This window comes from Zootoca vivipara, chromosome 5 (assembly GCF_965207765.1).
Source record: "Zootoca vivipara chromosome 5, rZooViv2.hap1.1, whole genome shotgun sequence".
NCBI classification, from domain to species: Eukaryota; Metazoa; Chordata; class Lepidosauria; order Squamata; family Lacertidae; genus Zootoca; species Zootoca vivipara.
The window spans coordinates 11,057,938-11,083,951 of record NC_142588.1 but is presented as its reverse complement, the minus strand read 5'-3'; the positions used below and the strand labels follow the sequence as shown (position 1 = coordinate 11,083,951).

Sequence of the window (26,014 nt, the reverse complement as noted above, 5' to 3'; positions counted from 1 at the left end):
TGTGTGTGGAGGTTTAACCCTTTTCTTCCCAGCTGCAATCACTACGACCCCCACTACGGCTCTTGGCTATGAACCTAAGTTGGGGGTACCTTCCATTGGCACAATAGTTGCCAATAGTTGCCAGCTAATTAAGGAAGCTATAAAGTAGCGAAGCCTAATGTTTGCTCTAAAGAACACATGTCTAAAAGTTGAGGTTTTATTAATAATGGAAACACTATGAATTCTAAGTACAGTCATACCTCGGTTTAAGTACACCTCGGTTTGAGTTCGCTTCAGGTTAAGTACGAACTTCCGGAACCAATTACACTCATACCTCGGGTTAAGTACGCTTCAGGTTGAGTACCCCGTGGACCCGTCTGGAACAGATTAATCCACTTTCCATTACTTTCAATGGGAAAGTTCGCTTCAGGTTAAGTACGCTTCAGTTTAAGTACGCCACAGACCGTCTGGAACAGATTAATCCACTTTCCATTACTTTCAATGGGAAAGTTAAGTACGCTTCAGGTTAAGTACAGACTTCCGGAACCAATTGTGTTTGTAAACCGAGGTACCACTGTAATTCAGAGTATTTTGTCCACCACTTAAAACGCAAGCACTAAAAATACAGCAATTCAAAGGGTGCTCAAGGCAGGCCTAGTGCTTTCTTACTAAATGTCAAGAATTGTCTTTCTGCTAGAGCTGTAACAAGAACCAAAAATCAGCAGGAAGATGGGGATTTGCCCAAAATCGCCCCCCCACCACCATTCAACTTACGGAATTCTTACCAGCTACCAAACAACTTATTTTTAAAAAATATTCATGTTGACACCACACAGATGGAGTCTATCTGTTTCTCAAACATCTCTCTTACTAACAATGTGTCTGAAGAACTCCCAAGAGGAGTTTCCACTTTTTAAAAAAAATAGCTATGCAAAATGTCTATATTTCTCTTACACACGCCTCCCCACCCCCGGCCCACTTTCTTCACCGTTCTCCTTCAGCTGGGTGTGTTTAAATACAAAGGCATGGGCACTGCCAGCTATTGCGCTCATCTCAACTCTGTGCTATCCAAGTAGCAAATATATGTTCTTCAACCTCTCATATTGTGCCTACAACTTAGCTGTCATCCTGTTTCCAAGGTTACCAGGCTCAAAGCTTGCTGCTCTTTTAAGTCTCCCTCTAAGCACTTTGACTGGGTCCCGTTCCCCCCCCCCAAAAAATTGCTTTGGAAGGGCTAAACACAAAGCTTAAGAACTGAGGGCAGGAAAGTTTTTGTATTTGCTGAACTCGATTTATGTTGCTTAATGTGATGTTCTCCCGGGGTACGACATGCAAATGCCTCTGTTTCCTCACCGTGACGAAATCTGTAAGTTGAATAAAAACATCCGATAGCACGCTCTGAATTTGATCCTATTAAGATCCCGGTTGCAACAAAGTGTCACCCTTAAGGCACCACCCTTGCCAGTCAACCCATATGACAGCTATTAACCTGTCATAAGAACTGCAAGGATGTCTCCACCAGGGGCATGTGCCAGAACAAAAATTTGTCATTTATTCTGCACCTGTGGCAAATCCTAGCTACCCATCAGCACCCTTTCCCTTCTCTGTTATGCAGAGAAAAACCCCTCCAGGTTTAATTTGACCAATAAGAGGGATTTCCAGTTAGGTTTTGGTGAGCTCTTACTGGGTCCCTGCTCAGGCTATTTACAAGGCGCTTGTGCTGCTCCCAGTGGCGTAGCCTGGCGGGGGCACAGTGGTGGTGGTTGCCCTGGGGCACAAAATTGTTAGGGGCACAAAATTTCAACACCCCGGTACTGCCTCAATACAGCCTCCATCACTGGGCTCCATTGAAAACAGCTTCTCTGTGCAAACCAGGAAGTGACCACTCCAGACAACGGAACGACTCTTCTTTTCTTATCTCTGTGCCTGCGATCTCCTAGGTGACACATATGCGGTTAGGTAGTTGAATGGGCATGTGTACTGCATCCGTTTCCCTCCCTCCCATCCGCTCCTTGTTGCCCCGAGTGCTAGCAACCCACGCTATGCCACTGCCACTGCAGATGCGATTTCTGGCGGCGCAGAAGCGAGTCACCGCGCCGCACTGTGCCGATTTAGCGTAGCGTGAGGGCGGGCGGCTCGGTTTGGGGGGCAGCTCATGGGCCGGTCAAATGACCTCCGTGGGCCGCTTCTGGCCCGTGGGCCTTAGGTTGCTGACCCCTGTCCTAGAGCCTGCATTGGCACACATTTCCCTTACAACCCGAATTCAAGAAAACTTCAGGATGATCCAGGCTCCAGAGACCTACTAACTCAGGGAACTCCAGCTCTCCACTTACAGGGACCCTCAACAGTCTGGTGCTAAGGACTCAGCCCTCTTTTCATCAGGACGAGGAGTAGAGATGCAAAAATTCCGGAAATCTTGAAGCTCAGAGAAAAAAACCCGAGTTTTTTTCGGGTTTTTCCAGGGGGAAACGAAAATTCTCAGAAATACTGAAATAAATGCTACATTAGCACTTCTTTTTTCTTTTCCAGATTGAAAGTCATTCTGTTACTTTAGAAATATAAAATATAACTATGGACAATTTTAATGGGCATAAAATTATCCCAACTAGCATATTAAAAATATAGTGTATCCAAACAATTATTACAAACAGAACTTACTTTTAAAATAATATTTATTTGTATTTGTAACAAACGGAGCAAGAATCTCCTGAACTGTTTACAGTGGTGCCTCGCTTAACAAACGCCTCGTAAGACAAAATTTTCGCTTAAAGAAAGGATTTTTCTAGCGGAGGTTGCCTCGCTAGACAAATTCGTTTTACGAAAAATTCGTCTAGCGAATCGCGGTTTCCCATAGGAATGCATTGAAATTCAATTAATGCGTTCCTATGGGCAAATTTTTTTTAAAAAAAAAATCAATGCATTCCTATGGGATTCGCTAGACAAATTTTTCGTTATAAGAATAGACCCGTGGAACGAATTAAATTTGTCTAGTGATGCACCACTGTACTAGTTTATGTGGAACAAAAAAAAAAAAAACTCCACAAAACAATTTTTAAAAATCCAGAAGTAACAATTATTCATATTTCCTCTCCTTTTAAAATTAAGTACTGTATATACTTTCAGGCCCTTTTTGTTGCTCTATATTTTCTTCGAGTGCTTTGGGGCCTAGAGAAGAGGAACAGAACCAATGCATACCACACGCATGCAAAAAACAAAACGGAAACCTTTTTCTTTTCTGGTGACAACAGCACCTCCTAAAGGAAGAAATGTATCTTGTTCTTGCATTGGAGAGTTCAGTTTGTAACCTAGGACTTGCTTGTCCTCACGGAAATGAGAAGAATCTGATAGCATACATATTCTTTTTAAAAAATGATTTATAAAATATTTGAACCCCTTCTCTTAAAATATTTTATTCATCATGTTAAAATGAAGCATTCCATAATCTATTTTTTATTTTCCCCATTTTTCGGAAAAAAAACAAAACAAGGCTTCAAGAAAAAATTGGAATTTTTCTGGGTTTTTTCCGGGCCTTCACATCTCTACCCAGGAGAAATAAAGTTGGTGGTTCTCTCTTCTAATTCATCTCTTCCCTTTTCCTCCCTCAGACTTTCTGAATTTAGCCACTCTACTGCTAGCTCCTTTCCTTCTACCATGGGGCTCTGTTTGTCTTTGGCCATCCCATTTTCTCCAGGTTCGGCAGGTAGTTCTTGTACCCAAACTGTCCCAGCCGTAGCCTAGTTGGTGGCCTGATCTGAACGTTGTTTGCTTAACCAATAATCTTTTCTTCTTCTGTAAACAAGCTGTCCTACCCATCAGATGTTCTGTGTCATAATTAAAAGGGCACATTCTCTGCAATAAAGCCCTACATTATTTGATTGTTAGTGCTGAGGAAGTGGATCAGAGCTAATTCCCTCAAGCTGGTGTCAACAGTAATCTTCCAGTGGCACGTTGTGACGCTGAAGAAAAGATCTCGTTCCACGTACGGGTGCAATGCAAGATGGACATGTGAAGCCCAGAAGGCAGGTTCAAATGCCACCAAGGAACTATGGCTGTGTGAGAAGAATATGTGATTGTTCGGCAGAGGGACAGGTAGGGCTGGAAGCAACAACATGGTTTCCTTCCATCCTCGTGTGTGCCTGGAAGTTATCCCTGGCAAAAGGGCTGCTACTATGAAGCCCTTCTTAGGCTTCAAGGTTTTGAGAAACTATTATTATCTGCAGGTGTGGATGAATTTTCCCTTAACCTGCTGAGCTGTACCATTTTTTGTGCGGGCAGGGCCGGCCCAATGTACACAGTGGTACCTCTACTTACGAATAACTCTACTTACAAATGTTTCTACTTACGAATGGAGCTCCATCCGCCATCTTGGATGCGGTTTAGATAGGATTTTTTCTACTTACGAATTTTTAGATAGGGTTGCTTCGACTTACGAATTTTTTCTCCCAATGCATTCCTATGGAATTCGACTTACACATTTTTTCGACTTACGAATGTGCGATCGGAACGCATTAAATTCGTAAGTAAGAGGTACCACTGTATTTTGGCACCTGAGGCAAACCACAAAACAGAGCTCTCCCTGCCAGGGAAGAAGTGAGGGGTGTGAAGATCTACATTAGAAACATGCAGCACATTCCTTACAAGGCCGGATCTTCTGCCCCTATAGATCCTGCCACCTGAGCAGGTCGCCTCACTTTGCCTCATGGATGGCCCGGCCCTGGGTGAACTATTTTTCGACAGCAGAGTCAGCGCGAAATGGGTTGAGTGATGGTTATCAAAGTAATCTGCCACCAGCACCTGCCAACAGTGGGGGCTTTTCCATGCATGGGCAACGCATGACCTCCAATATCTCTCCAATGAAAATAGGGACAAGTTCTTTTCTTGGAGCACAGTGGGTCCAAGTGGATGTCAAAGAAGCCCTCCTCCCAATGGCAACTGCAAAATCTGACAACTTTACTTTATGTGGTGGAACTGGCACTGCTACAGGTGCCAGGATGTGGGTGGCGCTGTGGTCTAAACCACTGAGCCTCTTGGGCTTGCTGATCAGAAGGTCGGCGGTTCGAATCCCCGCAACAGAGTGAGCTCCTGTTGATCTGTCCCAGCTCCTGCCAAACTAGCAGTTCGAAAGCATGCCAGTGCAAGTAAATAAATAGGTACCGCTGTGGCGGGAAGGTAAATGGCGTTTCCATGTGCTCTGGTTTCCGTCACAGTGTCCCATTGCACCAGAAGCGGTTTAGTCATGCTGGCCACATGACACGGAAAGCTGTCTGTGGACAAATGCCGGGTCCTTAGGCCTGAAAGCGAGATGAGCGCCGCAACCCCATAGTCGCCTTTGACTGGACTTAACTATCCAGGGGTCTTTTCCCATTACCTACTACAGGTGCCACACACTTTCCGTTCCGCATTTATTGGGAAATGCTGGCCTATTGAGGTCAAGCAGGCATCTTCACTGCACTCTTTGGTAAAAAAAACAAGTCTAGCCAGATGCTTAGAAAGTTGATGAGATTTTAATGTTTTCGTATTTTAACCTTTGCATGTTTTAAAGTAGGATCATGAATTTTCCTTGACTTTTAACTTTTGTAAACTGCCGTAAGAGTTGTTGTTGTTGTTGTAGTAGTAGTAGTAGTTGTTGCTGTTGCTGCTGCTGCTGTTTTTACAATCAAGTGATATATAGATTTTATGAAATAAATGACAAAACAAGGAAGGGGACAAACTCCAGCTGCTTGAATATCTGAACCAGCCATTCATGTAGCAAGGTTTGGGTACAATTCTTTGTATATTCCATGTTCCAAAGTTCAGTTGTCTTTTACGACCGCTAGGTGGTGACCGCGCCCTTTAGCAAAGGTGTCATGGGCTTTGAAGAAACTCAATCTCAGGACGCAAGGGAGAAACGTGCTAAGAGGAAGGCACGCTTGGCAAATCCACACCGTGATCAACTCTCGCCTGGAAACCAATGTCCCCACTGTGGAAGGACATGAGGATCCAGAATTGGCCTCCACAGTCACTCACAGACCCATTGTTAAAACCGTGTTAATGGAAGACAATCTTACTCGGCTACGAGTGATCGCCAAAGAAGAAGAAGAACAATTTTTTTGTTTTCCATAACTGAGATTTCGGATACCAAGTGTTCCGACAGCAAGATCTGCATGTAATTTGACTTGTGTGGATAACAACTCAAAGCTAGAGTTCTTTTCATGGGGAAGCATTTTCTAGTATACGACTGCAATCAAAGGGAAAACTTCAGCTGTTGACATTCTGCCTGCCAAGCATCTTATTACTTGTGTGTGGCCAATTTATTTTGGGGGCCCTCCATGCCACCTGCAAGAGAGGAAACAAATTTGCCTATGACACAAAGGGCATTCAATTGTTATGCAACTTCTTATCGCCTTTTGCAGGTTGAGCACACGGCCCAATCCACATATAGTGTACCGGGCTCAGAACCCCCCCCCCCCCCGATGCAAAGAGCGACAGGGTTGCAAAATGGTTTTTGCTGCTTGCACATCTTTAATGAAACCCCTATCCAAGTTTTATTAGCCTGGAAGTAGTGTGGCAACCCTATGGGGACTTTCGGTTTGTTTTTCCCTTAAAAAACACACCACCCTGCATGGCAGATCACTTGAGAAACTGAATTTCTCAGGAGCAGTTTATTTCAATTTATTTATTATTACGGTCGAGGACCAGTTTATAGAAAAATATAAAATACAGATAATAAAATACTGTGAATCCCTTTTGAAAGAACAGTTTCAGGGAGCATAACGTATATATGACGCTTTGTGGAACATTTAAAATACATTGTTAATTATATATACAATGCTGAAAGTTTAACCCTTAAAATAGAAGCTGCAGAAAACTGAGCCTAACTCGCTCGGGTACCATATGTTGGGAAATTCAGACGGACTCAGGAGAAAGTCTGTGTCTGCATAGTTGGGCACAGAATCTGGCGACCGCCCTTGTTATCTTCTGGTCTTTGCCTAGCAGGAGCATGTTGTATAATTGCTTTTCCGGGAGGCTTGCTAACCTCACCAGTATGGGATCCAGGATCTCCCTTCGAGCTTCTTCATAGAGGGGGCATCTGAAGAGGAAGTGCTCTGGGCTTCCTATTTCCCCTAGAGGGCATACGCAGAGTCTTTGGGCGTATGGGATTTTTTTGTAAAGCCCCTCCAGCACAGGCGTGGGCAATGCCGCACTTCTGGCAAGTGTAAAAGCCCTTCTTGCATTTTTTGACAGGAGAAAGGAGAAATAAGGTGCCGGAGCGGCTATGTACCTCTCCATTTCTCCAGATCTATATTCAGGACATCTTGAGCAGTCCTGTTGAGAGCAGTTTATGATCTGGAGCAGTCAGCAGCCCGGGGCACGAAGGGGGCTTTTCACTGGGTGAGCAGCAGCTAAAATAGTCCTTAAGATCCTAGCCCTTGACTTTGCTTTTAGGATGGAGAAGAGCAAGACATTTCCCTTGGACTTTCAGAAGCTGACACATAACTCCCGGACATCATGTCTCCTTGCAGAATTCTTCTGAACAGGCCATCATACATTGGAGCACGAGTTTCTACGCCCTGCAAAGCCGGGCCGCCCCCATCTATGGGCCATCGGGTACAAATGTCTGCCACCGTGGAACACAAGGGAGGTTGTTCCCTATTGTCTGTGGGATATTATTTCCCCTTTTCCTAACCAAGTTTCTGATTAATGATCATTCATTCCTAATTGTCAAATTTCTTTCCTTTCATCCTCTGTCTAATCAGCAGTGACAGAAGCCATTACGCAAATGAGAGCAGACGACTTCCCACAACTGTTGGCATCAGTAAAAGCCTTGTAATTTAAAGCTCTGATTTGTAGGAGAAAGCTGCGCTTCCCCAAGGCATTCAGGCATCTGTTCCTGTTATTCTGCGAGAGCCTCCACTGTCTCTCCCTTCCCCTGCCAATTAATCCTCTGCTTGCAACAAATATTTGACTTTGCGAGGCAGTAATTAGAGCTTACGTTTCATTGTCGTGGCGAGAGGAGAGCTCCTCCGCCTCTCGCACAAGGGCTGTCCACCAAGCTGGAGCAATAAATCACACAGAGGAGACCTACCAGCTTCTCAGCGGTTAACTCTAAACTAAACCCCAAAGACTATATAGATGAGGCACCGGAAAAAGACCAAAGCTTTTGGGTAGCGGGTGCGAATCCTTCAGTCCTTCCAGTCCTGCAGTTGGACCCTGCTTCTAAGATGGAAGTGGTGCAATTGCTGCTTCTTGCATGATCCCTTCCTAAGCCTCCCTGTGGAGAAATCACCTTTAAAAACGTGCCTGCTAGAACAGGGCTTGGTATAGACCAGGGGTCAGCAAACTTTTTCGGCAGGGGGGCGGTCCACTGTCCATCAGATCTTGTGGGGGGCTGGGCTATATTTTGAAAAGGGAAAAAAAAATGACCAAATTCCTATGCCCCACAAATAACCCAGAGGTGCATTTTAAATAAAAGCATACATTCTACTCATGTAAAAAAAACACCAGGCAGGCCCCACAAATAACCCAGAGATGCATTTTAAATAAAACAACACATTCTGCTCATGTAAAAACATGCCGATTCCCGGACCGCGCGCGGGCCGGATTTAGAAGGCGACTAGGCCGGATCTGGCCCCCGGGCCTTAGTTTGCCTACCCATGGTATAGATGCAATGTATGTGCATGTCAGGTTGTTATTTACCCTGTTTCTCCTATTTTAAGACGTAGTCGTAAAATAAGCCATAGCAGGATTTTAAAGCATTCAAGGAATATAAGCCATACCCCGAAAATAAGACATAGTGATAGGCACAGCAGCAATGACGGCCATGGCAGGAGGAGGAGGAAAAAAATAAGACATCCCCTTAAAATAAGCCAGTGTGTTTTTTTTTAGGAAAAATAAATATAAGACGGTGTCTTATTTTCGGAGAAACACGGTAGCTACACAAGTCAGCCTGGGGAAACCCAGTAACCCAGTATCTCTCCAGTATTGACTGGCATGAAAGTGTGGCGACAAGGAATGTTCAGTCACTCAGGGGATCAGAGTTTGCAGCCGAGCTGCAAAGCCAGCGAGGGGAGTGAGTTGTCAACTGAGTTGCGATTGAAAATCTCACACAGGGGCAAGGCTGAAGGGAAGAGTGAGAAACAGGAAACAGAAGGGTAGGCGGAAGAGAATTTAAGTGGCAGAGAAGAGGAGGCTGGATGCAACTTCACAGTGCTTAAGTTCCTATGGGAGGAAGAGAGGATTAGAAAGTTGGCCAAGGAACAGGGTGGCAAAACACTGGAATTCTGCCAGCTGTGTCTTCTGTTGTGAAAGCAACACTGAGACCTGGCAATCATGAGAGGGGTCAACAAGGGCCAAAAAACCAGATTAGGATACATATATTTGAACTAAAGCAGCCCATTCTTTGACTGCAAGCTACTAATTCACAGTCTCGCACATGCCAAAAATAAAGCAACCCTCTTGAACTGTAGCCCAATCAACCCTTTTATTATTTATTTCTTATTAAAGTTCCGCAAGTTATAATACCTGCTAGAGAGGGTCAGCCTTCTTACTGGCAGAGACGATGAACAGAATCTTCTGGGATGTCGGGGAAGGAAAGTCAGGCCCCGTGTGACAAGCTCCCCCCCCCCCAACCACAACTGAACAAAGGCCTCCACATTGCATAGGTGGGCCAACAAGGGAGATATGAAGGAAGCACCAAGGCAAACATACTCACCATGTGGCAAGACCTGCTGCAAAAGGGATGCTGCCCCCTCCCTATAAGCTGCTGCTCTAGAGCAGGCATCCCCAAACTGTGGCCCTCCAGATGTTTTGGCCTACAACTCCCATGATCCCTAGCTAACAGGACCAGTTGTTGGGGAAGATGGGAATTGTAGTCCAAAACATCTGGAGGGCTGAAGTTTGGGGATGCCTGCTCTAAGAGCCAATGCGCTATTGAGCTGGGCTGATAACCAGCAAAGATTTCACAATGTCTAGATTGGGGTCTCCTGCTGTTTTTGGACTGCAACTCCCATCATCCCTAACCACTGGTGCTGCTAGCTGGGGATGACGGGAGTTGTAGTCCCAAAACAGCTGGAGACCCAAGTTTGAGAAACCCTGGTCTAGATACATTACCAAGACATTATCAAGGGTGGGTTTGTACATACCGTATATTCCGGCGTATAAGACGACCCCCAACTTTTCCAGTTAAAATATAGAGTTCGGGATATACTCGCTGTATAAGAAATACGACCCAGCATATAAGACGACCCCTAACTTTTGAGAAGGTTTTCCTGGGTTAAAATGTAGTCTTATACGCAGGAATATACAGTACACTCCAGGAGGCCACAGGCAATGAACCTCCTTTGGAAGGGCTGTGTAGGCTAAAACTGTAGTTCCAGAGATCTACAAACACAAGGTTCCAGCAACAGCATCAAGAGTCTGAGCACTACACAGCGAGCCTATGCCACAGCCCTCAAAGGGATATCCATTCCCACAGTCCTGATCGAGTTCTCTGATAAGAGAGGACCATTTGTCGGGTGGAACAAAGGAAACACCATCCTTCTCCTCTTTGAACAGTTTTATTTTAAGAACTACACTTCAGAATGCATTTCCCACATGTCCTCACACATCATCACGGAAAACACACACACACACACACACAGCTTTCCCCAATACCACAGCAGGGCATCAAAAGCATAGGATTAAAAAAAAACACCAAAAAAAAAACCACAAGAGAAGACAGTAACTTAAATCAGTCCATCAGTGCATTGTAAACTGAGTTCTTGCACCGGTCAGGCGCAATGATTTTTTTTCTTCTTTAAAAAAACAACCAACCGTTAAAAAACTTTCAGAAGTTACCTTTGGCAAAAAAGAAATGAGAGATCCGAAGGTTGTGTTTAAGTCCCATCATCCTCTTCCTTCCAAGCGAGGCATGTGGCTCCTCTCCGCATGGGCTCTATGCAACAGCAAGATTCCACAAATTGCTCCAGTCTCCGTTGGCACTCTGGCCAATACTGCTGCACATCTGGGGCATTTTCCATGAAGCACAAGAATTCCTTTTGCCCTCAGGCAAAGGCAGAATGCTTTTTATTAGTATTGCCATTTGCCAAGTCCAATCTTGCTCTTCAGAAGCCATTCCATCCCCCTTCCCGATCTATTATCTGTTGCAAGAACTCTGGCATTCCACTGCTTCTATGTGGCTCACAGAGCTAAATCGAACAGTAGGTTTGGCTTATGACAAAGCTCCATTGCTCCCTCATTAAAGAGTCTGACCTGCCCAGGGGAATCTGAACCACTACCCAGCTTTCTCCAGAATGTCTTCGGCTACGGCATTCTGAATTCACAGTAAAAGATTAGGAGTGTGATCTGTACAATTAAATGATAAGAGTGTGATCTGTCCCAGAAAAGGAGCAGTCATGCTCAGGTGTTGTCCCAGCAAGGTGGCCATGACCTCTCTCCTGCTGGGACAAGCAAAGCTTTTGCAGCGAGGTCTTCTCAAAACTCTCCATTTCACAGAAAAGCACCTCTGTGGCAAAGGAGCAAAGCTGGGATCTTAACTCAGCACTCTCATCTTGATGAAACACAGCCAGAAACACCCACATTTCCTTCCAGGAAGAGAAAAGTAGAACAGAATGGAAAATAGAGGCTTCCACCATACATAGAAGTCTGTCCAAAAAGTCACTGCAAAAAAAGAGTTACCGTAACTTTGCTGTTCCCCTTCTCCACCTATTTATCCATTATAATCTAGTATGCAGAAGGCCGAGGATGGAGTGAAATTAACATTTCCATGTATGGAAAGAGAAACATGACACAAAGGTGTTTTTACTGACAAAAGGGCACTGGTGCTCATTGTGGAAAAGCCGTCTGGAGGGTAGGAAAGGGAATCTGTGTGTATGGGGACTTCAGCCTGGACTCCCAGCAGAATTAAGAGGTCAGGCCCTCCAAAATGCCGTTTTGGCACGGTACACTCAGAAGACTTTCTTCTCTCCATCCCTACCTGCCCCCTCTATGTACTTGTAACCATAATTTTGTTTTACATAAGAAAATTGTGCCATCGGAGAGAAGGCGACCTTTGACAAGCATGGAAGCTAAACCTCAGAGAAGGGGTGACGGGGAGATTTCTAACGCTGAGGTGCAGAGGGAAGATCGAAATGGCTTGTCTAGTTGCTTCTCGCACACAGGCAACTATGCAGATGCCAGCATGCAATTGCTTTCACTTCCCTGGCAAAATAAGCAGGCAGTGGCGCGTTACATGGCCAAAGGTTCTCTCCCACTTCAGGAGACCCTCAAGAAATTTGAGACTTACTGCGTCCACCCTTCATGCAACATCATAATTCAGCTGGTGGGATGAAGCAAAAGACTGGTAGGGCCAGTCTAAACTCTGCTCCCCCCCCCAAAAAAAAGTCTTTTGCGATGTGACAGGTGACAGGCAAGTACCAGGCGCCAATCTCTGTATACTGGCAGGTCGCAGACACACGAGTCCTTGGCAGCTAGGTTCCTACTTCATAAAGCACGGGATCTTCTGGAAGGTTAAGTGAAGTTGAAAGAGGGATAAACAGGAGTGTTTGTTGGTACCAGTCACTCCCTACGTTGGTGCAGAGCAGGGCAGAGCTGTGCCAGGAGCTCCTCAGTCTTTCAATTGCTGCGTGCGACACTAGCGCTTAGTATCTTCCACTTGTCTGTGAAGCAGCTCGCAACATCCACCACTGCAGAGGCCGAGGATTAGTCATACCGCCCCTTAATCATCATATTCAGCAAGGGGCCCACCTGTTCAGAGCGACAACAAAAAAGGAGAAAAACCACAAAAACTGTTGGCTACAGACATATGCCGAATGGAATGATGTTTGCACAGCCAAAAACCTTCCCAAGGTGCAAAACTGTAAGCACAGCTGGAAAGAGCAGAACACCGTTGAAGTGAACACTAGAATATAACTGTGCATCTTCCAACCTATTCTTTCTTTTTTTGTAAATAATTTTTATTAAGTTTTACAATTTTATATTTACTTCCCCTGCCTGTTTTGTTCTACCTTAATATTGCAATCTTTAACTTAAATGTTGTTATAGTCCTAACTTTTTCATACCATACAGTGGTACCTCTGGTTGTGAACGGGATCTGTTCCGGAGGCCCATTCACAACATGAAAAGGCCGCATCCTGAAGTGTAGAATCTGCGCACGTGCGTGATGCAATTCGGCGCTTCTGTGCATGCGCGCCAAACCCGGAGGTAACCTGTTCCGGGACTTCCAGGTTTGGCGCAGGACGCAACTTGAAAAGACGTAACCCGCAGCAGACGTAACATGAGGTATGGCTGTGCTTATTTTCACATTTCCACTTACACTTTGTTATTTTCCCATTTTTACATCTTTATTTCTGTATTTATTTTGTGAATTGTAAATGTTTACTCAAACGCTGCTAGTGAGTCCACCTCTTTACAATATTTCTGAAAACACAACATAAATGGTTCCCAGTCTTTTTAAAGTCCCTATTGTCCTTGTCTATCTTCCAACCCATTCTCAGTAAAGGATACAGTGGTACCTCTACTTACGAATAACTCTACTTACGAATGTTTCTACTTACGAATGGAGCTCCGTCCGCCATCTTGGATGTGGTTTAGATAGGATTTTTTCTACTTACAAATTTTTAGATAAGGTTGCTTCTACTTACGAATTTTTTCTCCCAATGCATTCCTATGGATTCGACTTACAAATTTTTTCGACTTACAAATGTGCGTTCGGAACACATTAAATTCGTAAGTAGAGGTACCACTGTAATAGGCTTAGAACTCAGTATTAATGTTTGGAGCCCTCACCCCAGTAGAACAAGCAGGCCTTAAGATCAATGTCAATTGTCACTTGTTTGCAACACCAGTGTGCAATTGTTTACAGAGGTTTTCTTTAGCACTAACATCTATTGAACTCCGAGGACCTTTGAAACCCTGCCCCTTGAGCAAATCAGCCTACTTTTGAAATCCGCCACATTTCCTGATGTCTGTACAAGATCTTATTGTATCTTAAGTTTGGAGAGATGTCTATTTGCCAATGACATAATGCTGAAGCTAAAAAGTTAAACCAGGCTTTGGGCAAATAGTACCAGAGATACCTCAAATTCGTATGACTCTATTAAAACCCACATTTTGTAGTGGATTTGCTTGAATTCCTTTTCATTTTAATACCACCCTGGCATCTTCATAGCTGATGTCCGGAGGTATTTTAAAATAAATACATGGCATTAATTTATAGCCCTTCTTTTCTCCCAGGGATAAGCCTTCCTGGGTATCTAAGGAACTGCAAACAACTGAATAAGGCTGTTTTGGTGCTCTCAGGGCCCAGTTAGAATTTGTGGGTTTCTGTGCAACTCAGCCCCCTTGGCCCCCAATAACAGTTTCCAGGTTTGTTCTGTACCTCTTGTGGGTTTCCAAGCGCCTCGCCCAGCATTTTCTCTATGTTCCTCATTATTGCCACCTTCTGATGAGCCTTTAGGGGATATTCAATCCTTTTGGGAGTTGGGGCACCCTGGAAAAAACCAAAAACAAATATTTACATGTGATCGTACTCTCAAAGAGGATTCCCCACCCACCCACACTTAGGAAGCTTCCAAATCGATTGAGGGGGGGGGGATTCCTAGACAAAGAGACTAGCATCAAACTTGCAGCGCTCACTCTTGTTTCTGGTTTGGGAGGTAGCAGAAAAACCAAAAGGAAACAGCAGGATCATAAGTTTGTAGCTTGAAAAAACTAACACACACACACACACACAAAGTAAAACAGTGGCCAATAAAACAGTGGGGGACAGGAGGAGCAGCCAAATGGCACACAGTCATACTAGAGGTCATTGCACAAATGCTGGTCTAGGAAAGAACCATCACCATTAAACAATTAGGCATTGTTTCAACCCAAGGAACTACATACTTCACAGAGGGAGTATCTATGGACCGCCTCTCCCAATGTGAACCAACTCTGACCCAGTGATCATCAATCCCTAGCTCCAGAGGGTGACAACATGAGAAGGGGGCATAGCTGCCAAGTTATCCCTTTTTTAAAGGGATTTTCCCTTATGCTGAATAGGCTTCCTCGCGAGAAAAGGGAAAACTTGGCAGCTATGGAAGGGGGCCTTTCCTGCAGTGACTCAGTGGAGTCGCCTTATGGGATCAGGGGGCTGTGCGCAACCGCGCAAAGGTTGCCCCCCCCCCATTTGATGTGTGGAGCGGTCATTGTGGAATGGGCTCCCAGGAGTCTTCATTACATATCTTTAGGTGTCAGGTGAAAAATATTCTCTTTAACTAGACCTTTGGCTGATTAGCATTCTATGTCCTTTTAAATAAGTTTGCGGGAGGGGAGTTATTGGTTTTGCTTTTGTTCTGTTACGTACTTTGTGTTCTCATTTTGATCTTTGGTATGCAAATTTACTGAACAACACCAATGCAGCCATACAAATTCTTTAAGAAATGGAATTAAGAACACAGGCCAAGTTTGGCAGAGTTAATGTAACTCTAGGGGACCTTAAGCAGCCATCAGAGGTGTGTAGGATGAAGAGGACAGATTTTATAACGTAGCAACATCAATACTGCATTACACCACAAAACAGTTATTCCAAGCAGCAGCTCTATGTTTCTGTTCTGTTCCTGCACAAAGTTCTCTACTGCCAGCAACAAAAGCTAGAGACATGCTTACCTTGTACCAAAAGTTTACAGTGATGGTAATTCCTCCGTTCAGCAGAGACTCGATGTGATGCCACCTGAATAGAATAATAGAAAGGCCAGGGCAATTGTATACATTTCCAATTTTACCCTGTTTCTCCTAAAATAAGACACACCCATAGAATAAGCCGTAGCAGGATTTCTAAGCATTTGCGCAATATAAGGCATACCGTGGAAATAAGACATAGTGATAGGCGCAGTTCTGGAGGGTGCCAAGGAAGAGGCTAGGCTGGACATGTAATTAAAAAATAAGACATCCCCTGAAAATAAGCCACCGTGTGGTTTTTTTTGATGAAAAATAAATATAAGAGGGTGTCTTATTTTCGGAGAAACATGGTAGTAGCCACAGAGAATTTAAGAATTAACAACATCAGTGCTACAGCATCAACACAGACAGCTCAGCTTGAGCCTTTGTTATTATTTTATCCCCCGGCTTCTATCCTATTTGCACTTCATGCCAGGGAACTATGCTATGCCTATCCTTGACCTCTTGCTGTTTCTTTCTGTCCTTATTTTAAGTTGCTCAATGGATCACACTCCCATGAATGGGTGACCTCTTTGGACGTGTATACTTTATCTCAGAATACAAGCAAAGCATGCTTCCCTCCTTCAGTACCAACCTGACAAAGGTAGGTTCACTTTCATTCCAAGTTGAAAGGGCTACGGGAACTGAAGGCGGGCACTTTCTCCCCCTTTTCCCTATACTTTTTACTTCCTGTGGGATGTGTGCCATTTCCCATTTTAAGGCCCACAGAGATTGGTACAGGGACAGATCCACATCCAGCTTAGGTCAGACTTACTCTACCCTTACAGTAAAGGAGAACTCACCCCATGAGATTAGCCTCAGCTACTTGGGGGGTTTGTTTGTTTTTAGAAAACCAATGGAGACGGACTAAAATATTACACAGTGGTGTATGAAATTTTCAGTGGTTGGAACAGTTCAATCCTGTGTTGAGCTGCCATGGTTTAGGTAAGTTGAAGATAAGCCTCAACTTACCTAAACCCACCCACCCAAATCCAAGCTACTAGCAAATGTCAAGGATGTTTTTATTTTTTCCTCTCTCTTCTGGGATGAGAACACCTTAAAACACAAAAGCCTATTTATCCTCCGTATCTTGAGGATAAAGGAAGCACTCCCTCCCTTTTGAATGGTGACAGAATACACAGAGTATAGGCCTTACAATACATCAGAGTTAAAAGAGAAAGAGCCATAGGCCTCTGTGATCCCAAGGTTCCCGTTCCTTAATCTGGGCCCCTTGGGTTCTGCCGCAGTTGCCCCATTCCCACACCACCCTGTCCAATCCTCCATCTATGCTCATTACCAATACATGGGGATATAAAGCACATCGCCTGGGCCCACCACTGTCTCATAGCCAACGACGTTCTGGAAATTGGGAAAGCGCTCATAGTCAGGATTGTCAAAGTCAACCTAGCAAAACAGAGGAGAAAAGAACATGTCACTCAAGAGTCACAAAGGTCATCTAGAGAGCTTCTGAGAGTATGGTCCTTCCCATGCCCCAATTCCCCTCAGGTAAACCTGCACGAGCTCAGGTAGAGACAATAATCTGTTGCATACTAGTCACAAAAGTTAACCTGGAAAGTCAAGTGCTAGACTAAATTCTAGATTTAACCCAATTTGCTTTCTTCAAAGCAAAATTAGTTAACGCAGTATTAAGTAAGACAGTAATACACTGGGTTTGTCTCCTAAGTGCACATCAGTAAATGATAGAAAAAGAGGTCTGTGTTGCATGTCTGTACTATAGGTAGACAGTAAGCAAAAGAAATGGGGAAGGTTGCGTTCAGGCTGAGGTCCAATCATGAGCTAGAATCTTGCTTTTACATTAAAAAAGAAGAAGATAGGCTACCTAGAAATTTGGTAGGTTGTTTAGATACCTTGGTGGAAGGTGAATTCCACCCCATAAATTTGTTGTTCCTGGAGAAGACTACACATATGGTTGTAGAAACTGGTTACTCATGCCAATGTGGAGTGTACACGTTTAGAGGACAATGCATTACTCACATTGCATTCAATAGTATAGTGTTTTCTTAGTATAGTGTACAGCGTGAATGTTGCATACTGGAGAGCCAGTGTGATATAGGGGTTAGTGTGTTGGGAGTAGGATTTGGGTCAAAGCTCCAATCGGCCCCCAAGTTCTGTGTGTGACCTTGGGCCAGCCACTCTCTCTCTCTCTCGGAAAAACCTGCCTCAGAGAGGAGTTGTGAGAATAAAATGGGGAAGAACCATTTTGAGTTCCTCAGAGAAAAGGCAGGATGCAAATGCAATAACATGGGACGTTGCTGCGTTTAATCTGGAGCACAGCCACACTTTTCACCACGGCATTGAATCGCATGCAATCATTTGAAAAGAAAGCCGGGAGTGTTTGTATGCAGAAACCCCACATATAAACACCTGCTTGCACACTGGGGTTTCTTTGCAGCATGCAGTAGTTGTTGCCTTTGATGTCTCTTTCCTTCAACATCGAGGGGGTAGGGCTAAATTTTCAGATTAAACACCAGCAAGTAATGCCTGAACAGGACTTAAAGAGACGTTGACCACAAATAACAGGAGGAAAATACAGATCACGTTTTGCTTGTGACCTCCTTCAGGCTGGTCATTGTTAGAGAGGACACAGAAGCCTGTAAGAATCTTCCATCTGATCAGAACAAAGGATAGTATTCAACTCAGTTTTACTCAGACCCACTGAAATTAAAGAATGTGATTAAGTTAGGTCCATTCCTTTCCATCAGTCTACTCTGTGTAAAACTTAGCTGAATGCCACCCGAATATTTTACATCACACACTCTTACAAAGTAGGGGCCATTTGGCACAGATATCGCCTTACCTGGCTCTGCCGATCACATGGGTGGTGCACAGGATAAGGATAGAGGCACTCAAACTGGTCAGGGGAAAATAGGATACAACGCTTGTATCCCTTAATCTGGGCAAAGAAATTCTGCTGCTCGTCATAGTGTGCTGGAGTAACATTCCCTTCATAAAAAGAGACAAGAGACACTGTAAACCTGACAGCCCTCTAAACACAAGTATTAATAATGAGGGTGTGCCTACATTACAAGTGAACCATTATAAAATAAAGTTTAAAGAGCACATCGGGCAATTTAACAGCACTCTCAGGACCCACTGAAGGCAACAGCTCCCATCACTGCGTAAGGAAAGCCACTGACAAACCAATTCAAAACCAGCTTAACGGCTGGGGTTTAGATGTTTTCTGAAAAATAGTTATCCATACAGAGAGCTATCCAAAGCAAGGGAGGTTGTTTAATGGTTTTAGTGTAGGCTGTCTTATGAGAGAATGCCCTGAAAGGCACAATGGAATCATTACCTTACAACGGGTGATCTGCATTGGTCATGCACCAAAATAAATCAAGTTCTACATAGGGTGGGGGGTCATCTAAACAGTGTACCGGTATTCAGTTATACAGAGGACACATCTGAATGTATGTCATCGGTTTATAGCACACGTTACAGGAGAAGGAAGAATTAGTTACGTGCAGAAAGTCCTTCTCACTGGAGCAGTCAGATGACTGCCATGCTGCCTATCTGTCCAGCCAGATGGAATGGATGCATGTGAAAAAAATCATGCATATCTCCAAAACAAAGTAAGAAAAGTGTGGTTTATCTTATGAAATGTAACCTGTGAACAAGAGGCCCTATTCTCAAAGATTATGGATGTTTGGGGTAGCAAAAGTTATGCCCATGAGACGTTTGGACTGCAACTCCCATCATCCCTGCTCGCTGGCCATGCTGCCTGGAGTCCAACATCTGGGAGGCATAATGTTGGCTATTCTGGCATCTATGGACCCTATCCCTGACACCGCTTCTTTGAATGTGAATCACCTCTGAATCACCTACATCGGATTTTTCATATATGAGATTACAGGCGCTAGATGTTGGATGTTTGTGCGCAAAAGAAATCCCTAAGAGGTTGTCTATGCTAGTAATCCTAAAAAAGCCAAAAAAAACACACCAATAAAAGCAAAATGCAACGAGTTGTCCAAAGACCTTTAGGGACTTCTAAGTCAAAGGCAAATTTGCTACCTTCCATGCCGATCAGTAACAAGTTGGATGTCAGCTGACCCCAGCCTCGCTTCGCCTGTTGCCTGTTAATCCAATTCCAATTGAAGCCCAGGAAATCCACCACGATTTTCCTCCCAACTGTGTCGTTCAGAGTTTGCTGCAGATAAAGCCTGCACATGGCAGAAAACAAGGGGGAAAGGAGAATTTTAAATGTACGTCTGCAAAAAGGAAGATCTCGCCTTGCCATCTTTCATTCATTTTTAGCCAATGCCTCAAAAGCACATTCACCTGTATAGAAACCTTACCAGCAAAGGCTAACTTCACAGAGGACAGCTCCACTGCAGAGTTAAGGAAAGGATTCACTTGAGCACTACCAAGACAACAGAAATTGGGCAGGTACACACAGGCAGGATGACCCATCTGTTCCCTGATGCACAAAACACATGGTTTCAGGTACTCTCATCCTCAGAGATCACCTTTCACCTGAGCCCAGCTGCTGCCGAGGTTCTATAGGGTGGTCCTTTGTCTATGTGAGAAGAGGGCATCTGTAAGGAGAAGCAGGGCAATCTACTGCAATTGCTTTGAGTGTGCAATGGCCTCCCCTATGAGTTTAGAAGCCGTCCTATCTTTGTATCCTTTCAGACAGGATACAAAACCTATCTTCCAAAAGACCTAAAGCAGTGGATTAGGGACTGTGACCTAGTGTTAATACTGCTGTTGATTAGACTGATTATGATCATAGGTTCCTAGCCTGCCTTTTAGGGTGGCATGTCCTCCAGACGGGTTGCAACAAAGTAAAATACACCATTAAAATAGCAGTAAAAATAGCTAGCATTAAAATAGCAGTAGCAGAGTAAACAGTTCTCATATATAACCAACCATAAAACAACCCATAAAAAGCCCTTGTTTATGATGCTCTTATTTCCAAAGCTGCATTTTTTTATTTTTTTTATTCTATTATTTTTATAGGAAGCTGCTTTGAGCATTGGGGAGGATGAAAAAATGAAAAAACCACACACATCCAGTTGCACAACTGGATGATGAGGAACTCCTTGATTCCGCTCACTGCAATCAACAAAGGAAGCAAAGGGTCTCTTCTCCCAACCTGTGTAGCACATTCCTCGTTGTAGTCTTTTTCTTGGCTTTAATTGCACAGCCGCTTTCCAATGAATTTAACAGGAGAGGGAGCACTAGAACCAGCCCCCCCCCCCCACTGAGTCCAGAATCCTATTTCTTTTCCCCATCACCTTGAGTGCTGCCCAAAGGAACACACTTAACGGATGCCTTCAGCAGCAATACTAGCACTATAACTATTAGATATGATCCTGTTGTTTCAGGAAGACACTTCTGCATGGTAAAAGGGGGATGAACAGGAAAGGGGAAAACTCCCTTCAAGGTAAGAAGTACAGTGGTGCCTCGCTAGATGAATTTAATTCGTTCCACGGGTCTTTTCTTATAACGAAAAATTCGTCTAGCGAACCCCATAGGAATGCATTGAATTTTTTCAATTCATTTTTTTGCCCATAGGAACGCATTAATTGAATTTCAATGCATTCCTATGGGAAACCGCGATTCGCTAGATGAATTTTTCATAAAACGAATTCGTCTAGCGAGGCAACCTCCACTCGAAAAATCCTTTCGTTAAGCGGAAATTTCGTTAAGCAGGGCATTCGTTAAGCGAGGCACCACTGTACAGAATTTGACCGTGTGAAGAGAGAAACGAATTCTGTTTCGGATCAGTCTGCACTGTGATAGGATTTCTGTATGATGTAGAATGTCTCACCATTTTCTTCAGTTTAAAACTCTGCAAGCAGCCAGCCAGGGATGACATCTCATGCAGATGAGCCCCTTAGAACAAAGGCAGAGAACCACAGGCCTGGGGGCCAAATGAAGCCCTCCAACCCTCTCTATCTGGCCCTCAGGACTCTTCCTATGTCACACCCTTCACCAGTCCTGCTTCACAACTTACTTGAGATAAAACTTACACCAGTTGCTCCACCCACTCTGGCTCTGGCCCCACCCACCACTGGCACGTGTCCCCTAAATGAGAATGCAGCCTTTAGACCAGGCACCCCCAAACTTCGGCCCTCCAGATGTTTTGGACTACAATCCCCATCTTCCCCGACCACTGGCCCTGTTAGCTAGGGATCATGGGAGTTGTAGGCCAAAACATCTGGAGGGCCGCAGTTTGGGGGATGCCTGCTTTAGACCATGAGTAGGCAACCTAAGGCCTGGGGGCCAGATCTGGCCCAATCGCAGGTGGATGGTCCGAGAATCAGCATGTTTTTACATGAGTTGAATGTGTCCTTTTATTTAAAATGCATCTCTGGGTTATTTGTGGGGCATAGGAATTTGTTCATCCCCCCCCCCCCAAAAAAATATAGTCCAACCCCCACAAGGTCTGAAAGGGTTAAAAAAGTTTGCTGACCCTTGCTTTAGACTGAAAAAGGTTCCCACTCAGCCTTAGAAGAACTCAGTCCATGTCTCACGACAGAACCAAACCGCCAAGCCACCAGCCGATGTTACCTTTCTCCACTATCCTGCTGTTCTATTTCTTGGAGCTGCTCAACGAAGTCGCTGAATTTCATCTCTTCCCTGCTTGACTTAGGCTTGAAGTTCTTAACATTTGCCATTTTCTTCTCATCGTAGTACAAGAACTTGTGGGTGCTTGCTTTATATACCGAAAAGTCCCCACTCCCAATGTTCTCCTGAAGATAGTTCAGATCCCATTTTAGAGCAGGAAACACCAGATTTGTATCTGTCAACACCACCGGCTCCTAGGAAAGAAAAGAAAAAAGCACAAGGCATAGCAATGCAAAATCCCAAGGTAAGGTGGGAGGTATCTACGGTAACTCTCAGCCACAAATATTCAGGATGGTTTTGGAACTAGGAATAAGCAATGGAAGGAAATAAAGCACAGCCTGAAGACAGCCTGTGTGTGTGTGGTCCCGCCACACACAACAAAGTAGCTGCAACTAGTCACTGCTGTCACTCATAAAGCACAGCCTGAAGACAATCCGATACAGCAGAACACTAGAAGTCAAAAAGCAGAATGGTGATGGGATTACCTTTCTGCTTAATGTTCAAGCCAGGAATCAAAATGCTTAACTCTTCAACAAGGATACTCAAATAGTGTTCAAAACTGAGATATATAAGCTAGGCACCAAAAGGCAGCTTAAACCTAGCCATAAATGCACAGGAACCGTAATGCTGAAACAGGAACATCATCAGCAGGTTTTTCATATAGCAACTGCAGAATAAAGTATAATGAGTAAAAAGGGGATCCAGGGGACTAAGAAATATTTTGCAAACAAAAATAATATAAAAACCACCCTCTTCTTTCCTCAGCCTATGTGCCACAATTCACTAACCTGTGCATGTGTGGGCCAGCTTGCCATTATTTGAAGGTTGCTTGTCAAAAGTGAATATTCCTACCATGGGGGTGTTTAAAAAAGGTGGTGGGAAAACTTCCCTCTATGTTCCCTCCCCCCCCTATTTTTTCAAGGTTGAAGTCTCCTGATCCAGCAACCCTACTCCATCATGTGAACCTTCCCAGGATCTGCAATCTTTGGGGAAGGCTCTCTTCTTGGTCCCGCCACCCTCATAGACACAAAGAGGGCCTTCTCGGTGGTGGCTGCTCCCAGTCAACTTTGGAACACCCTCTCTGGAGAAGCCACACTGGCTCCCTCCTTCCTATCCTTCTGTCGGCAGGTGAAGACCTTCCTATTCCAACAAGCTTCTGGGAACTGACCACTTTTAATTAAAGGGTTGGGTGCCATGCTGTTTTGATTATAATTCTGTGTGTGGTTTTAAACATATGTGTAATTAGTTTTTAATTCTATCAATGTTTAATGGTTTTTCTTAATTGGTTCCGGAGTGCCATTCACAGCCCGGAAAGTCCTTAACCCAAGCAGCGATAGCGTGCATGCACGAAGCACTGATAGAGCACTTCTGCGCATGCGCGCAAGGTGGAACCCAAAGGTAAACACTTCTGGGTCCGTGGAGTACTTAACCTGAAAGTACGCAACCTGAAGCGTACTCAACCCGAGGTATGACTGTATAGGGTGTGAATAGACAGATAGGAATTTATAAATGCATATACAGTACATACATGTGTATGTGCAATAATAATATTAATAATAATACTGGAGGCACCCTAACAAAGGCTGGTGGCAAAGTGGGGGGAAGCAGACAGATGGGCATGGATGGGTTGCTCTCAGCAGAGAGGACCCCCCCCCCCACTTCCTCCAAGAAGGAAACTCAGGCCTCCATCCCTCTCACTGTAAGCTGCCTTAAGTCATTGTCAGGGGGAAAGGCAGAGTATATAGTATCACAGGATTGTAGAGTTGGAAGGGACCCCGAGGATCATCTAGTACAGGGGTCCCTAGACTAAGGCCCGGGGGCTGGATGCGACCCAATCGCCTTCTCAATCCGGCCCGCGGACGGTCCGGGAATCAGCATGTTTTTACATGAGTAGAATGTGTCCTTTTATTTAAAATGCATCTCTGGGTTATTTGTGGGGCAAAGGAATTAATTCATATTTTTTTTCTAAATATAGTCCGGCCCCCCACAAGGTCTGAGGGACAGTGGACTGGCTCCCTGCTGAAAAAGTTTGCTGATCCCTGATCTAGTATAACCCCTGCAATGCATATATGCGTGTGTGTGTGTCTATACCCCCACTCTCAGAGTTGGGGGTATGGATAGACATATAGGAATGTATAAATGCATGCACATTTTTGTGTATGTAATAATAATAATAATAATGCTGGAGGCACCCTAACCAAGGCTGGCGGGAAACCGTAGGAGAGGGGGCCAGGGCGTTTGCCAAACCCCCACACCCTACCCCTCCCAAGGGTCTCAGCACAGGGGACCCCCTCCCCCTTCCTCCCGTCCGCCATGGGGGGGGGCAACCCCCTCACCTCGTTCTCGATGAGCTCCTCGGCCCTGGGGTCCCCGTGGCGGAGCCTGGGGATGGGCCGCGTGGGGAAGCCGTAGCGCCGGAACTGGGCTTCGCTCCAGCCTCGGTGGGGGCGGCCCCCGACCTCCCGCTCCTCCTCCTCTTCCTCGCCGCCGCCGTCTTCGGGGCTCCTGGGAGGAAGGGGGGGCGGAGAAGGGCACCCGTTCTCCTCAGTCGCCGCCGCCGCCGGGGACGGGGAGGAGCAGGACGCGGAGGCCTCCGCCATCGCCCACCTCGCGACGCTGGGCAGCCCGGGGACTCGCGGCGGCGGCGCCTCGCTCGCTCCCTCAGGCGGAAACGGCGGGCGAGGAACATCCGGGTACGCCAGGACGTGCCTGTTGTTGTTGTTGTTGCTGCTGCTGGCGTCGTCGTTCGCGGGGAGAGGGAAAGACTTCCGGTCCGGCTCGAACGCAGCGGCGGCCCCTGGCGGGCGGTCGAGGAAACGCGCCGCCCCCTCCACGAGGCTCTGAGCCATCAGCATCTCAGCGGCAGGTTCCAGCTTAGAGCGCCTTTGGTAAGCAGCAGGGCCGGCGCAGGCAGGTTTGGGTGCCTGAGGCAAGAGGGCACATGCACGCGCATCCTGCCAGGGAGCAAGAGGGCAGGGAGGCAGCTAAAGATTTGGCTTTTCGATCTGGCTTGATTTGCTCTGTTTCCGTGCCGCTCTCCTTTCGAACGCATCCCAGAGCTGATAGCAACAACGTAATGAAATGGAATGTCACAAATGCAGCATAAATCAAGTAAAATAATTAAGGTGGGGTATAAGAGAGAGAGAGAGAGAGAGAGAGAGAGAGAGAGATCTGCTCTTGGCATGCATAAGAAATTATTTGCAACTAAGATGGCTGTTTATTCTATTTTTCATGAAAAAGATACACCACTTGGTTGTTGTTTTTAAAGAAAACCTTTACAAAGAGAATAAAACCATAACATTAACTAGCAATCCTACGCTGTACACTCATGAGTTTTAGTCAATTAAGTTCTACTCGAAATAAGCCCATTGGAATCATCTAATCTGAGTTAGCCAGGTCTGCTAACTTAAGCAGGTCTGCTCAGAGTAGGACTGGTGTTATGTACTGAGCTGAATCCTAGAACAATAGGATTCAGAATCAGCGGGAGCTACCCAATCCAACTCCAGGTGGAAGTGAATCCGCAACCTGATTGGCCTGCTGGAGCAGCCAATCAGGCGGCTGGCAGAAGTGAATCTGCTACCTGATTGGCCTGTAGGAGCAGCCAATCAGGCTGCAGGCAGAAGTCAATCCACAATATAATTGGCCCACAGGTGTAGCCCTGAAGTAGCCAATCACGCAAGGCCCATTGTGTAAATAATGTATATAAGCAGATGGTTTTGGGAAAAGAGCCATTCGTCTTCTCTTCTTCTCCTTGATGAATATGAGC

General features: G+C 45.1%; 1 protein-coding gene across 1 annotated transcript; it reads right to left on the bottom strand.

Annotated features, from left to right (window-relative positions):
• Nucleotides 1–10,495: 10,495 nt before the first annotated feature.
• Nucleotides 10,496–25,132, bottom strand: HIF1AN (hypoxia inducible factor 1 subunit alpha inhibitor). Its single transcript, XM_035138243.3, has 8 exons — nucleotides 24,585–25,132; nucleotides 22,192–22,442; nucleotides 19,687–19,835; nucleotides 18,473–18,618; nucleotides 16,952–17,058; nucleotides 15,604–15,667; nucleotides 14,336–14,446; nucleotides 10,496–12,702 (listed from the first exon to the last, which is right to left on the bottom strand). The coding sequence occupies exons 1-8, from the start codon at nucleotides 25,101–25,103 to the stop codon at nucleotides 12,658–12,660; spliced, it is 1,392 nt and encodes a 463-aa protein (XP_034994134.3). The 5' UTR covers nucleotides 25,104–25,132; the 3' UTR covers nucleotides 10,496–12,657.
• Nucleotides 25,133–26,014: the final 882 nt, after the last annotated feature.

Coding starts and splice junctions, on each gene's coding strand:
- HIF1AN (XM_035138243.3), bottom strand. CDS start 25,103: ATGCTGATGGCTCAGAGCCTCGTGGAGGGGGCGGCGCGTTTCCTCGAC. Junction 19,836..22,191: donor CAGCAGGATAGTGGAGAAAG/GTAACATCGGCT, acceptor TGCCATGTGCAG/GCTTTATCTGCAGCAAACTC. Junction 14,447..15,603: donor CTGTAAACTTTTGGTACAAG/GTAAGCATGTCT, acceptor GGTTTTTTCCAG/GGTGCCCCAACTCCCAAAAG.